This window comes from Myxine glutinosa, chromosome 3 (genome assembly GCF_964187855.1).
Source record: "Myxine glutinosa chromosome 3, kmMyxGlut1.1, whole genome shotgun sequence".
NCBI lineage: Eukaryota > Metazoa > Chordata > Myxini > Myxiniformes > Myxinidae > Myxine > Myxine glutinosa.
This window is the reverse complement of record NC_136263.1, coordinates 153,081,139-153,097,308: the sequence shown is the minus strand read 5'-3', so window position 1 is coordinate 153,097,308 and position 16,170 is coordinate 153,081,139. Positions and strand designations below refer to the sequence as shown.

Below are 16,170 nucleotides of genomic sequence, written 5' to 3'. Positions count from 1 at the left end.
GATCATCAGCCCTGTGGTCCTTGATTCGAGCGCAGGTGGCTGGGATAAGATCCAGCGCCTGCAAAATTATAGTTTGCAACTTGCTACCGGGGTAACGGCCCCGATCATAGGGCGTGGTTCTGTGACCCTCAAGTTAGGGTCGGTAAGGAGGGAGATAGATGTTTGGGTGGCGGAGGTGTGCGACCCATGTTTAATAGGGTTGGATTTGTTGACTGCCAGCGGTTGTAAAATCGACTTGTGCCGGGGGATCCTGCAGGTGGGAGTAGAAGAGCTGCCGTTAGGGGGAGTGAGCACGGCCGAGAGAGCGGAGCTGGAGGCTTCCGAGGCCGTGACCATTCCCCCAAGGGCCGAGGCGATAGTGCCGGCCCGGTGGGCAGCTCGCCCAACATGGCAGGAGTCCTGCGGCCTGGTCGAACCGGTGGCAGCGCAGTCCATACCGGGTTTAATCGTGGGCCGCACCCTTGTAAAAACGGACGGACCGGTAGTGGCCGTCCGAGTAATAAATATACCACGCACTATAGTAAGGGGCACGAGGGTAGCTGGCTGCACCCCAGTTGAGGAAGTCGCGACAGTGAGGGGCGAGAACGTCCAGCCGAGCCGGCCCCGGGGGGAGCCTTCAATAAGAAGTAGGAATTGGCCCGATCCCATTTGCGAGATGGTAAATCGTAGTAGCGTAGAGTTGGGAGGTACCCAGAGGGAGGCCTTACACAAACTGGTTGGGTCCCATTTGGACCTCTTCTCCCTGTCCACCGAGGATATTGGACGTACGGGCCTGGTGAAACATCAGATCCACACCGGTGAGGCCCGGCCTATTCGTCAGGCCGCCCGACGGCTCCCTTGGAGCAAGAGGGCGGAAGCTGACGAGCAGGTTGAAAAAATGCTCGACGCAGGCGTGATCGAGCCCTCGGGTAGTCCTTGGATGTCACCTGTTGTGCTGGTCAAAAAGAAGGATGGGACCACGCGGTTCTGCGTGGACTATCGCCAGCTAAACAACGTGACACTCAAGGACTCATATCCCCTGCCAAGGATTGATGACACCCTCGATGCCGTTGCGGGCTCAAATTGGTTCTCAACTTTGGACCTCAAGAGTGGGTATTGGCAGGTGGAGATGGATAGGGCAGGGAAGGAGAAAACGGCATTCTCCACAGGTAAGGGACTGTATCAGTTTACTGTGATGCCGTTTGGTTTGTGTAACGCCCCCGCCACCTTTGAAAGATTGATGGAACATGTACTAGGCGGCATGCCATGGCAATCATGCCTGGTGTACCTGGATGACGTCCTAGTACATGCCAAAACGTTCCCCCAGGCAGTAGCTAATTTGGACCAGGTGTTCGGGTGCCTCAGACAGGCAGGGTTGAAGCTGAACCCGAGTAAGTGCACCTTGTTTGCCAAGGAGGTGGCCTATTTAGGCCACGTCATCGGTTGCGAGGGGGTAAAAACGGACCCAGACAAAATTAAAGCGGTAGAGGAGTGGCCCGCACCACGTACCATCAAAGAGGTGCGGGGATTTTTGGGACTCTGCTCCTACTACCGGCGCTTTGTGGCGAAATTTGCGGAGTTGGCCCGTCCCCTCCACCGGCTTACGGAGAAGGGGACGCGATTTAATTGGACACGGGAGTGCCACGAGGCCTTCCAAAAATTGAAGGGGTGTCTAACATCCGCACCCCTTCGAGCTTACCCCACTAGCAACGGGGCATTTACCCTGGACACGGATGCGAGCCAGGAAGGATTGGGCGCAGTTTTGTCTCAGACACAGGAGGGCGTGGAGAGAGTGATTGGTTACTATAGTCGGGCCTTAAGTAGGCCCGAGCGAAATTATTGCGTCACTCGCAAAGAGTTATTGGCTATGCTGGCTGCCATGAACCATTTCCACCCGTACTTGTACGGGCGGAAATTTTTGGTTAGAACTGACCATTCCTCCTTGCAATGGCTCCTTCGGTTCAAGGAACCAGAGGGCCAAATTGCAAGGTGGTTGGAAAAGTTGCAGCAGTACGATTTTGATGTGGCCCATAGGGCCGGGAAGGCCCATGGTAATGCGGACGCACTCTCTCGGCGTCCTTGTCTGGGGGAAAACTGCAAATTTTGTGCGAGACACGAGGAGAGGGAACAATTGGGCGATTCGGACCCGACCCTCGTTGTCCGGGCAACCCGGGTGAGAGGGCCAATTTTGCCACGAACCGCAGATGAGGAATTCGGAACTTTGGCATGGAGCACGGCCCAGCAGGAGGATCCTGTCCTGGGGCCAGTGTTCAATTGGGTCAAATTGGGGCAAAGACCAAAGGGGGAAGAGGTCACCCCCCTCGGGGCGCAGACCAAGGCATATTGGGCTCAGTGGAAAACCCTGGAATTGAAGGATAACATCTTGTATCGCAAGTGGGTGGAGGTTCCCTCTGATAAAACTTCCTGGCTGGTGGTAGTCCCAAATAAATTTAAGACCGATATATTGCAACAGGTGCATGGTACCCGCCCCGGCGGCCATTTGGGCAGGACAAAGACGACATCGCAGGTACGCCGGAGGTTTTATTGGGTGAATATGGGGCGCGACATACAGGACTGGTGTCGGAGATGCGACGCCTGTACTGCCAAAAAGGGACCAGCACGGAGGATGAGGGCCCCCCTTCAATTACACCAGGTGGGGGCCCCCCTAGAGCGGGTGGCCATGGATATCCTAGGCCCACTACCCCGCACCCGCCTAGGTAATAAGTACATCCTCGTTGTGATGGACTACTTCACCAAGTGGCCGGAGGCCTACGCCCTCCCCAACCAAGAAGCAGGGGTGGTAGCGCAGGCCTTCGTGGAAGGATTTGTGTGCCGGCATGGGATTCCACAGGAGTTGCACACCGACCAGGGACGAAATTTTGAGAGCAAATTGCTAAAAGATGTGTGCAGTCTCCTGTCAATTCGGAAAACCAGAACAACGCCTTTAAGACCTCAATCTGACGGGATGGTGGAAAGATTCAACCGAACTTTAATCCAACAACTGGCACTGTTCATCGCCACCCGTCAGGATGACTGGGACGAACATCTCCCTTATTTGCTCATGGCCTACCGAACCAGCCAGCACGGGGCCACCGCATGCAGTCCAGCGTTGCTTATGTATGGGCGGGAGTTACGGGCTCCCGCCGACTTGCTATGCGGTCCCGTGCCAGACACAGTGGTTAACCCGCCGAGGGAGGGGTACGCACGTCACCTAGAGGAAGGCATGGAGCTAGTCCATGCCTTCGCCCGCCGCCAACTCCATCTGGCGGGGGAAAAGATGAAGCGCAGGTACGACCACCGGAGCCAGGGGAGTCAGTACACTCCGGGGATGAAGATTTGGTTCTTCAATCCCCGGAGGAGGAAGGGTAGGTGCCCGAAACTCACCTCTCCCTGGCAAGGCCCGGGGGTCGTCCTGTCGCAAGTCTGTGACGTGGTAGTAAAAATCAAAATGGGGCCACGAGCCCTCCCTCGGATCGTCCACGCCGACCGGATAAGGCCTTACACCGGCGAGCAGGCGCCCCCGTGGATTGCCTCGGCTTTAGATGCCGAGGCGGGACCCAGTACCTCTGAATAAGGGGGCCTTATTAGTGCCAGAGGACTGGGGGATTGATGAGCGATGGGCCCGGTGGGTAAGGGTGGCATCCCTGCCACCCTTCCCATGGTGGGGCAAATGCGCTATAGCTTATGGGGTGGCTATGACAACCGAGCCAGGGAGGGCTTGGTTATATTGATAGGGATCTAGCGAAGATGACATTAGGTAACGTTAAGGTTAGTTAGTGACTGATACCTGTAGTGGGGACGCAGGTAGATTAGTGTGGATTATAATGACGAGGGAGCGCAATAGTTTAAAGGGACGACTGGGAAGCGCAAGTTTCAGAGGGGAGTAGTTAGATGAGATGATGCTGTGTGAGAAATGGAGCAGTGTATGAGTAGTGAGTGTTGTGGATCAGCGCGAATGCGCTTGGGGAGAGAAGGGTGCAGGCGGCACCAAGTATGAGAGCACAGGTGTGCAAGTACAGGTGTGTGGAGTACATGGAGTAAGTGGTACGGAGTGGTGTGCATGGTGCGAAGGTGTGGATGGGGGAAGAGTGGACCCCTTTTCACGAGTACCCGGGGAGGGTAGTTTAAAGAATAGTTAGAAGGTATAGGTAAATTGTGGTTGGATATTGGCATCTGTGGTGCGGTTGCAGAATGGAATTGTGGATGGGTGCATTAGTGTTGTGGAAATGGCTGGGTGTGTAGCCTGTTAGTGTGTGTAGTTGGTTTGGGCACTCCACCACTGTGAGGATGTCGGCCAGGTGAGGCCGCAGGTGGGCTCTGGGAGCCGGTAGTAGTTGTTGTGGATGGGGCCCGAGGATCCGGAGGACGGACCCGGGTAGCCCAGTGCCAGAGGGCACCAGGGGGTGACAGAGCCAGGAGAGGGCCTTCCCCAGTTAGTTAGGTTAGGGTGAGGAGCTAGGTAAGCTCGGGTGGCAACTGCAGTGGTGGAGGTGTGCAGGTGGGTAGACCTGCTGGGAGAGCTACACGTCACAGCCCAGAAATTGTGCGAGGGCACCGGGAGATGAATCGGGGGAGGTGAGACCCCAAATTGAGAGGCACCACAGTTTGGTCAATGGGAATTGGTTTTTAGAACCCATAGTGTAAGTTGGCCAATGGATTGGCAGGGAAAGACCCCGGGTAATGTAAAGTTGTTAAAGTCATTTAGGAAATAGTTAGGATTGATGAACCTGTCGCACCATACGCAGCCACTTACCTGAGGTGATGATGATGACTCCACACCTGTGTTTTCTTTGTTTTGTGTGCAGGAAAGGAGAATTGCTGTTTGGATTTGTGAGACGCATCACGAAGTGGATGAGACATTGGGGTGATTCCATCTCTCCCTCCCTAGGAGGGACTGATGATGAATTGGTGATGGCAAATTTTGATGTTGAGTTGAAAATGGCAAATTTGATTGGTTAGGAGGGAGAGAAGACGAATTTGGTTTATGGGAGGAACGGGGAAGACAGTAGGGACGTTTGTTGATGTGTAAAGTAGATGTTTATGGGTAGTGTTGTGTTTTGTGGATACAGTAAGGGGTAAGGGAGGGGCAATGTAGGTTACCTGGTGGGGGGGGGGGGGGGGGGGCGTACGGTAGGAACGTACCTGTCTCACCTGGTTCCCATGTGCCCCCAGTGTGCATCACCTTGTATTGCGTGCACTTTTGCGCCCTTACCACCTTACTCACTTGTCTGCTTCTTTTGTCTCCCACCTCCGAGGATCTGGCTTTGGGGCAGAGAGAGAGGAGAGAGAGGTGCTGGCTCTGCAGTTGTGGGCCTGTACTTTCGCTGCTTGCTGCCTGGATCGATACACCATATGGACCGCAATTTTTGTGGCCGCCCACCATGGACCGCAGTTCTTCTGCGGGCAAGCACCACCCGTGGATGGACCTATGGGTCAACGTGGCACCTATGCCATACAGGTGAACCACTTTTAGTTGGCCCCCTGACGGCCACAATTTAGAAATGGACGCGGTTGGCGCCTTTCTTTATTTCTAGGGAAGCCAGAACACCAAGTGGGCTCCAAGGCAAGACCAGTGGCAGAACATCGGCCGGCTGCGACACCACCGGTGACTATTGAACACTTTATTGGTGCACCGGATGGTGCTGACTGTATGAATAAGGGTGGTGCTTTTGGTGCTTGGATGGGGTGCTCTGCACATTATTAAAGGCCGTAAGGCCACAGGGCACTCGTGGGTTGGTGTATCGATGCTGGCATGCGTGCTCTCTCTCTCTATGCATAACATCTGCATGTGTTCCTCAAAGAACAGGTCCTGGATCGTAGTGTAAATATCAGTGTAGTCTTGTATAAATAATGCTCCCTACCGGCTGTATGTTTAGTTTGAGGATTCTTTCCGCGATTCGGTTATCCTGTGGGTGTGTTTCTGTGAGGAGAAGGGTGCAACGTCGCAGGGGGACATATTTACTCATTTGTGAACATCTGTAAAACTGTCGCACTCAGGGTTGAGTTAATAGTAGAGGGAACTACATCTGAGTGCCACACTAAAGTAAGTAAAAATTTATCGGGTCGGGACGCCCCGAGGTAGAGAAGGGTGCAATGTTGCGGATATGGGATTTGGCCTCCATCCATATCCGCTTGTAAATATTCCCCTATTTCCCCAATACTTCCCAACTATCCCCAATCCCCCATTCCCTAGTCCCATTTTCTGTAAACAACACTCTGTAGCCCCGACCTTCCCCTATTTCCCCCATTAAATGTCGCATCCAGGTCCACCACATCTCACGTAGACAACTATAGGACATCTTGCTAGTTATTCTTAGTCTATGTCAGTTAAGGACTCGTTTCCATTAATTCTGACTCTTCGTTGCACCAGAATGTGATTGTATGGCACCGTTAGAAAGTTTAGGACCTCCCAATACCTCCCCGCAGCTCTTCCTCATGGTACAACAACAACTACAACAACAGCGGCGGCGGCGGCGCGGGGAGTGTGCGTCCTCACTCCGGCTTGGTTAGCCGCCATTGAACATGTGCTCCGACGGGGTTACCATGCAGGGGCTCGCTGTCAGCTCCTCGTCAAGGGCGGAGCCCGGTAACCCCCACACCCAATAGAAGCGGCGGACCGATTCCATCTGGGGCGGAGCTAACGAGCCGAGGGCGTGTCACTCCCCGCTGGGCATGCGCAGGACAGGGGAGGTGACGTCAGATGCGCCCCCAGCTTGGAAAGAGAAGACGCCACCTCCAAGCGCTGAAATACCTCCCCGCATCTCTGGACCGGACCGCGTTGGATTCTGCCCCTGAGCCAAGGTGCACCTTGAGCTATCGACTGCCTGTCCTTCCCTGCCATCAATCCCCGTGTGAGTCGGTCTTGTCCCGTTTGTCTGTGGTCTGTCGGGGATAGATAAGACTGTGTCTAAGTGCCCATCTTTCTGTGCTTTACCTCTTACCGTGTCATCTACCCGTTTCTGCATCACCAATATTATATCCTCCTCCGGAGGTCTTGAGAACTGTACCCCTTGTGTCGTTGCATTTATCCCAGCCGTTGTGTCCTTTCCTTCATTGATTTAGCATAGCGCGACTTAGTCAACGTCGAGTGGAATCGGGCGGGATAGGGTTCTAATCGGGGAGTAACTGTGCGGACGCGGTAATACCAAACCGCTCGGTAAACTAACATCTAAAACCGTGTCTGTAACAATATATATATATATATATATACAGTGATCCCTCGTTTATCGCGGGGGTTACGTTCCAGAACCCCCCGCGATAGACGAAAATCCGCGAAGTAGCGACCATATTTTTATTTTATTATTTATATATATTTTAAAGCTTTATGACCCTCCCCACACTCTTATTAACCTTTCCCATACTCTTATAAACACTTCCTATACTCTTAAACACTTTTTACACTCTTAAACATACGTAATTTTAACAACATATAAAATTCTAATGGATACTCACCATTGAAGATACTGTAGCGACCCATGGGTTCCCCAAGCAAGACCAGCATTAGAATCTCCTTGCTCCAGCCGGTGACGTCACCGGCGGGGATCCCCGGCGCCAGAGTGGCTGGTCACGTGACCGCCAAAGCGTGCCACGCGTGCGGGTATAATCAGCTACACCTGTTGATCACGTGACCACCAAGCACGCCACGCTTGAGAGGCGTGGCTTTCGGTTTCTGGTTGTGCTTTATAATTCAGCCCGATAAACGGGCTTTTCAGTGTTCCCGAGTTGGTTTTGAGAATAAATATCTTCTCGGACGAGTTTGTGTCTTGCCCGTCATTTCGTCCGTATCAAGCAAGAGCCCCGGCTCTTCAATACTACAACTTGCGTGATGAAGATGATGATGAATTAGCTGTGCAGTACTGATGACGATGAAGGTGATGACGATGATGAATGTACTGCACAGCCAGAAAGAGCATTGCAGTTACCCATTACGTGGGTAACTAGCGCAAGTGGAAGCTGCCGCATCTGCGTTTTCCATACGCACGACTCTTTGTCTCTTTGTCTACTCTTCTACTGTACACTATGTACAGTATTTTATTTCTTGTAATATGTTTTAAATACTGTATTTTTCTTATTTTTTTACGTTTTTTAATTTTTTAGGCTAGAAAATGCTTATTTTACCACAAAAATATTTAAAATAATAGTATATAAAAATACATTTATACCACAAAATCCCACGATATAGCGAAAAATCCGCGATATAATTTTACATATACTAGCGAGAAAAACCCGCGATGTACCGAAGCTGCGAAAAGTGAACCGCGATATAGCGAGGGATGACTATATATATATATATATATATATATATATATATGTCATACATACATACAGTTGTGGCCAAAAATATTGGCACCCTTGCACTTTTTTCAAATAATGCATCACTTCTTCCCAAAAAATTGTTGAAATTAAAAAATCTTATGTTATCCACAAATGTATTTCTTTGGATTGCAGGGGAACAAAACAAAAAAATCTGAAAAAACTAAATCTTAGCTTATTCCACACAGAAATCCTAAAATGGCCCGGACAGTATTATTGGCACCTTTTAGAAGTTGTCAGAAAGAATTACATTTCAAGCAGGTGATTCTCCTTTACTTTGGAATTGAGCTCACCTGTGGTGAGTTGCAGGTGCCTGCAATATAAAAATCACTCATTCAACCAGTTTGAATGGAGAAAAGGAGTCATTCTGCTGTTTTGTGTCACTGTGTGTTCTGCAATGAGCATGGAGAAAACTAAGAAAACCAGAGAATTGTCTGAGGAGGTCAGACACAAGATTGTAGCCAAGCATGGACAATCTCAAGGCTACAAGTCCATCTCCAGAGACCTTGATGTTCCTGTGTCCACCGTACGCAATGTTATCAAGAAGTTTAGGGCCCATGGCACTGCAGCCAGCCTCCCTGGATGTGACAGCAATAGAAAGCTTAATCAAATATTACAGCAAAGGATTGTTCAAATGGTGGAGAAAGCACCTCGATCGACTGCCAAACAGATTCAAGCTGTCCTTCTGACACAAAGTACAACAGTTTCAACTCGCACCATCCATCGCCAACTCAATGAAAGGGGGTTCTGTGGTAGGAGACCCAGAAGGACTCCACTGCTGAGAGAGAGACATAAGAAAGCCTGAATGGAGTTTGCCAAAACACACCTGAACAAGCTCAAATATTTCTGTGGCCAGATGAAACCAAATAAGAGCTTTTTGGTAAAGCACGTCATCTCTATGTTTACAAAAAACAAAATGAAGTCTTCAAAGAAAAGAACACCTTCCCTACAGTCAACCATGGAGAAAGTTCAGTGATGTTTTCGGGTTGCTGTGCTACCTCTGGCACTGGATGCCTTGAATGGGTGCATGGCATCATTAAATCAGGAGATTACCAAGGCATTTTGGAGCTCAATGTTCAACCCCATGTCAGAAAGCTGGTTCTGTTGCAGCAGAACAATGACCCCAAACACACTTCAAAAAGCACACAGGAATGGTTCAAGACAAAACGCTGGACTGTCCTGAAGTGGAAGCAATGAGTCCAGATCTAAATCCCATTGAACACCTGTGGGGAGATCTGAAAACAGGAGTTGGGAGAAGGCACCCTTCAAATCTGGGTGAACTGGAGCAGTTTTCACAAGAAGAGTGGGCCAAACTGCCAGTAGAGAGGTGGAGGAAGCTCATTCATGGCTATAGGAAGCGCTTGACTGCAGTTATTTTATCCTACTTGTGCTGTGCTCCAAATATTAAGTCTTGGGTGTCAATAATTTTGTCAATGCCATTTCTTTTTATTTTCTGATTTAAAAGGATCTATTAAGTTCTGAATCAAAAACAAAGGTTCTGTAATTTTAACAGTGAAATAAAGAATTGTGAAGACCTAATACTTTTGTCAATTTCAACTTATTTTTAGAGAAAATTGTGAGTTGTTTGAAAAAAGTGCAAGAGTGCCAATATTTTTGGCCACGACTTTGTTTAAAATATATGTATTTTTTACCTTATTTTTTTGTAAAGATGCATGATAGATTGTTTTACTAATCGAGAAAAAAATAACACATTAACAAGAAAGAATCAAAAAATAATGTACAAGTCAGAGGATTATGAACATTTCTGCTCAATTTTGCAAGCCAACTCGAGGAAGTCAAGATGTAAGCAATCAATCTGTGTCAACGCAAGCAAAACTTAAGCAGGATGTGTGAGACCTGCAAAGCTGGTGCTCTCTGCATCCATTGTCCCGTGGGCACAAGTAGCGTCATCCCTCTCATGCTCATTCCTCTCAGTCGGACCTCCTTGTGCTATCGTGAGAGTCACCCGCTGGCGAGGCTGGGGACGACATCCCAAATCAGTGGGGCATCCTGATCAAAGTGTCATCACTTACTTGTACATGCAAACTTGTGAAAAGAAGAAGAAATGAGGTAGTCACAAACTCCCTGCATGGACAAATTATGTAATAATCAAAGCAATGACCACCGTCCAAGTACTTAAAGAACTCTGAAAAATCAACAGGAAATTACAATTACAGCAAAAAGTGAGATCACCTTAATATCTAAATGCAAAAAGGAAAAGCACTGCTCTCATACCCGAGACACCCCCAGCTTATTCGTAGCAGCAAGTACAAGGGGAAAAAATGAGGTCATAACGCAGCAGTGGATTTTACAGTCCGAATTCTTAATGTTTGAACATCCATTTAGGACGCAAAATTGAGAACAGGGAATGCCAAAATGCCATAACAAAATGATTGTAATGAATGGCGTGTGAAACGTTCACGATTTAGCTGCGATTCAAATCCAGGAATTGAAATGTTCAACAAAACTTAAAGTAAACAAACCCTTCGTCTGAAAAGCAGAAATGTACAACAAAATGCACACCATAAATATGGTGAGACTTTGATATCAATTACAAATTATTTATTTATTACAGATGTAAGGCTTATTCTTTTGATACCATGATGGCAAGTCCAACAAATGCGCATTGAAAGGCGGTGAGTGGAAGGTATTTACATAGTTATTGCGATAGTGCGGTTTATCACTTACATAATTGATTACAGCAGACATGACCACCATTATATTATTGAGGAATATGAGGTGCACATCCACATATTGCTTAATATGCAACTACAACAGCACTCGGTCGAGCGCATACCTCCGCCAGGCTGTACATTTTATGTTTTGAATCCCACTGATAGGCCAGAACTGGATCCGGACATGAACCAAAATCCAATCGGCTTGTTCTTGTCATCCAACCAATTCATCCACCTCATTTTGTCATAATCCGTCCACAACTTTTTGAAATATCGTGCGTTACAGTATATCGTTTTTTCGCACTATCTCTCAATGGTGAAGAATCACAAAAAAATTCTCGGATACAAATCCGGATCTTCACCAAAATCGAATCATTTCATCCTTGTCACATACCCAATCTCTCCACCATCTCTTGTCTGAATCAATCCACAACTTTTTGAAATATCCTGATCACAACCGGACAGACAGACAGACAGAGAGGGGTGAAAACATAACCTCCCTCCACCTCCTGTTGCAGATGTAACTAGAACGGCACTCAGTAGAGAACATACCTCCCCCTGGTTGGCCCTATCACTCAATAGTGAAGAATCACTTATAAAATTCTACTAGCCAGATGCAGATCAGGATCTTCACCAAAACTGAATCGATTCATCCTTGTCACACACACAACCTGTCCAACAAATTTGGTCCAAATCCGTCCATAACTTTTTGAGATGTCCTGCTATGTATCGTTTTTGGCCCTATCTCCCAATGGTGAATCACTTAAAATTCTAGTAGCCGGATCCGGATCCGGATCTTCACCAAAATCTAATCATTTCGTCCTTGTCACATTCGCTACATCTCTGCCAAATTTCGTCCGAATCCGTCCACAACTTTTTGAGATATTTTGATCAAAAAACAAACGGACAAACAGACAGGGGTGAAAACAACCTCCATCCATCCACCTTTGGTGGCAGCGGTAAAAATGCTGATTTTTTTTTTTTTTTTACTTCGATCCATTGCTCTCGCCCCCCTTAATATAGTTAGCCCGTCCGCCCGCACAACGGGAGACAGGGTTTTGCAAGCGTGTGTGTGTCTGTCCTCCAACCCATAGTTTTTTTTGAGCTTTTATCATCAAATTTTCAACAAACCTTCATTATAAGACTATGGAGAATACTTGTTTGTAAAATGTACTTCTTTTCATAACTATTGTTTTCATCAATTTGAGTTCAAGTACAAAGCGGATGCGGACAGGGCTTTGTATTTTGAGATGCTTTCATGTTTAAATCGTTTCATTTCCATACATTCTTCATCCTTCACCTTTCATTCCCTCTCCTTCCAACCTTGTTTCTCTCCCCCACCCCCTTTCCAAAGTCATAAACTCCCCCCACCCTACATTTATCCCTGTTCTTCCCTGTTCCTTTTTCTGAATTAGCCACACTCTCTCTCTGTGCACAACTTGCACACACCCCAAAGCTCACAGCTTATGCACACACTAATACACACTAGTCATCGGCATAACACTCAAACCAAGGTTTGCTTTTCTTCGTGTGCATGGCCACAATCCGAATTCAGCATCAGTATGAAATCATAATTACAATACACACGCTGAAGGACACAACAGAAAGCATTCCAGTGTATCAAAGGTCATTTTGCCGCAAGGTAAATATTTTTTTGCACTTGTCAATGAAGGATAAAGAGCTCCACTTCTGAGTGCCCAAATGTTTCTTTGGATGCTTGTGCTATATAAAGTGACCCAACAATAAACTTTGTAAATGATAAACAAAGCACAATTTGAAAATACAAATACTGCACTGTTAAAGACTGCATTTATATGATTTTCAAAGATTAAAATTGTAAGGGGATGTAAAACAAAGATTATCCCTCCTCAAAAAAAGACCACAAACCAGTTTATAGTTTAAATTATATTCTAAATACACAACTCAACAAGATGGTATTCATAGAATACTTACCCTGCACAGTCAACTTGTTGCGAGCCAACACTTCTGTTTTTGAACATTTTTTTTCTTTGATCCAATATGGCTGCCAGACCACGTGAACGATTACATCATAAATTAATATTCTCTAATATAATTGTTGCATAGATCACGCTCAATAAATTTCAAACTGATCAGACTAAGCGTTGTCCCTGTCGAATTATGACGTCATAATTATGGCACCAATGACGTCATCGTTAACAACACCTATTCCCCATATGGAGTTCTTTACAATGAGCCATGGTTCAATTTTTTTCATGCAGCAGTTTTGGAGATATAGAGGTGCAACATTTTTCGGTTTTTCCAAGATGGCGCCTGTACCACATAACCTATGACGTCATGATTATCATTAAAATATTCTAAAGGAGGAGGCGAAATGAAATATCATGAAATAATATGGTGAAAATATCGTGTCCATCAGACCAACAGCTGCTGAAAAAAATTAACATTGATCGGATGGATGTGTTGTATTTGTCCAATTATGACGTCATAATGAAGGCACCAATGACATCATTAACATATCTTATTCCCCATGGGGAGTAGTTGACAATGACCCAGGTCTCAATTTTTTTCCATGGAGTGGTTTCAGAGATATAGAGGTGCGAAGTTTTTCAAAGATGGCGCCTGTACCACGTGACCTATGAGGTCATAATAATCATTAAAATATTCTACAGGAGGAGGCCCTCCTACGGTGAAAATTAAATGTCAATCGGATCAACGGTTGCCGAGAAAATGAATTTTTAAAATGCAGACACGTACGGCACACGGCACACGGCACACATAAGCACCTGAATGCTTAACCCTGATTTTCGCTTTGCGAGCGCATGGTAACAAGAACGGCACTCAGTAGAGAGCATACCTCCGCCTGGTTGGAGATATCACTCAATGGTGAAGAATCACTTAACAATTCTACTAGCTGGATCCAGATCTTCACCAAAATTGAATCAATTCTTCCTTGTCACACACACAACCTGTTCAACAAGTTTCGTCCAAATCCGTCCATAACTTTTTGAGATATCCTGCTATGTATCGTTTTTGGCCCCATCTCCCAATGGTGAATAATCACTTTAAAATTCTAATAGCCGGATCCGAATCCGGATCTTCACCAAAATCTAATCATTTCCTCCTTGTCACATTCGCTACATCTCTGCCAAATTTCGTCCGAATCCGTCCACAACTTTTTGAGATATCTTGTTCAGAAACGGACAGACAAACGGACAGACAGGGGTGAAAACATAACGACCATCCACCTTTGGTGGTGGAGGTAATGAAGGAAATTGAATGACTCAACATTGATACATTTGGGTTGTCTGAAACTCATTTGACAAAGGAAACCCAACTCTCATGCAAGAAGGAATTACGACATTAGTCACTCCCCAATAAGTGATGGTGTAAAACGACAAGAAGTTGCTGCAATATGTATCAAAAGGGGATTTTCAGAGGGCATGGTATCTTTCAAATGCGTCTCAGAAAGACCCCTTTATTGATGTAAAATCTCATTCCGAAAGTCCCAAACTGTTTTACAACCATATGAATTTAAATGTTTCAGCAATGTCATTGCCTGAAGTGTTGCATATGATGTGAAGTTCCCACGTTGGCCTGTTACGTATTCCCATTTGATCCCATACATGAAACCAAATAAAAAATCCCATCTTCCATACGCGTTTAGACATTGTCTACCAATGTCCTTGTAATTATTGTAAATATAGTGTCTACTCGTGTCGTAGAATAGCAAAAGGATTAACATAGTACCTCCACAATGAGGTTTTGATAACTGCAAATATGGAAATAATAATAATAATAATAATAATAACAAGTTTGAAATCATTCGCATTATGAGTTTAGGAAAAAAGTCCGGAAAGCTGTTCTTTGCGTGACGGACTGACAGACGGAGGGACGGAGTGCAAACCTATAGTCCCCTCCGGTGTACACCGATAGGGGACTAATAAAGGGAAGAAAAAATATGACCTTCAGCCTGGTGTTGGCTTAGCGGTTAGGGTGCTGGCTTGGGATCCTAGGATCCTGGGTTCGAATCCCGGTCGATCGCTGAATTAACGCCAGGGTGGTTGACTCAGCCTGTCATCCTTCCGAGGTCGGCAAATTGAGTACCAGCTTGCTGGGATGAATGATCCCGGTGTGTACCCCGGTTTAGAATAGGTACACCGTATCCCTGCGCATCGTAAGAGCGTGACCAAGGGTTGGCGTCAGGAAGGGCATCCGGCCATAAAAACATTGCTCAAAACAGGGAACCATGATCGTCATGGGGCCCGCAAGGCTAACCCCCACTCTAGCGGGGAAAATGGCCTTAAAACGATCATTCATTCTTCAGCAATGAAATTGGCAAAATCTATGCACTAAACGCGCCTTTCAACCAATATGAAAAGGTCTCCTCCACATGGTGTTGATGAAGGTTTAACATTGAAAGCAGTCACATACAGAGTGCCGAGCTCATGTCAGTGGTGATAGCTCCACTTGCCCTCCTTCAGAGGGCAGTTGATCACCAACAAAAGGGAGGATTTCTGGTAGAAGCTGCCAGCCGGTGATTGCGTGTTATTTTTCGGAGAAAAGATAAGGAACAAGCGCAGCCACAAGATGCAGGAAGGTGACAACTTCAAGAAGGGAGACATTAATGTATATAATGGGCGAGGAAGAAAAAGCAGAGGTCAACAGGAAAGGGGGAAATATGAAAAGGGACAAATGGCTCAGAATAAAATAAAGTAACGTTTTTGTGGGAGCATTGCATGGACTATCTGAAGTGCCCTTCCAAGACAGGCAGTAAAAGTAGGAAGTCCCCGCACATACCATAAATATTCTCTTTCAGCTCGTATAACCATGTTCTGTGATAGTTGCATTATTTAATTAGTTTCAAATGGAATTACTTTGCGTGCGCACATATATATCTTTACAATTGGATTCTATCTCAACTTTCCCCCCAAAAAAGTCATGTACTGCACTCGATTTCATTTATGTTTGATGCAATCCCTGGAGTTTCGGCTGTGCACGCACGCACCCATTATAGGATGATGACGATGATGACGATGATCATCATCATCCCTTGAAAGTTTGCTTTCCTCAAGCAAATACTTTGGACAATTTCCATATTTTAACTCTGGGCGACTTAGCAGCCAATCGAATGCCTTCCCACATTGTGAAAATGGCCCAATGTATCAAAGGAGTCTGATCAAATGACACTACAATCTGAATATTCAAATCTCCATCGATTTGT

The 16,170-nt window shown here is 46.6% G+C and overlaps 1 protein-coding gene across 9 annotated transcripts in view; it reads right to left on the bottom strand.

Moving 5' to 3' along the window:
- Window positions 1-16,170, bottom strand: part of LOC137423115 (ankyrin repeat and sterile alpha motif domain-containing protein 1B) — a 299,599-nt gene that overhangs the window by 130,129 nt on the left and 153,300 nt on the right. For 7 of the 9 annotated variants that reach the window (XM_078774678.1, XM_068109937.2, XM_068109936.2 and 4 more), the window contains one exon: window positions 10,150-10,270. The exons of 1 other annotated variant lie outside the window; for it this stretch is intronic. In XM_078774678.1, coding sequence (XP_078630804.1) covers window positions 10,150-10,270 — 121 coding nt within the window. Of the gene's footprint in view, window positions 1-10,149; window positions 10,271-16,170 lie in introns of those variants that run through there. One more of the 9 variants, XM_068109944.2, reaches the window with a different exon arrangement.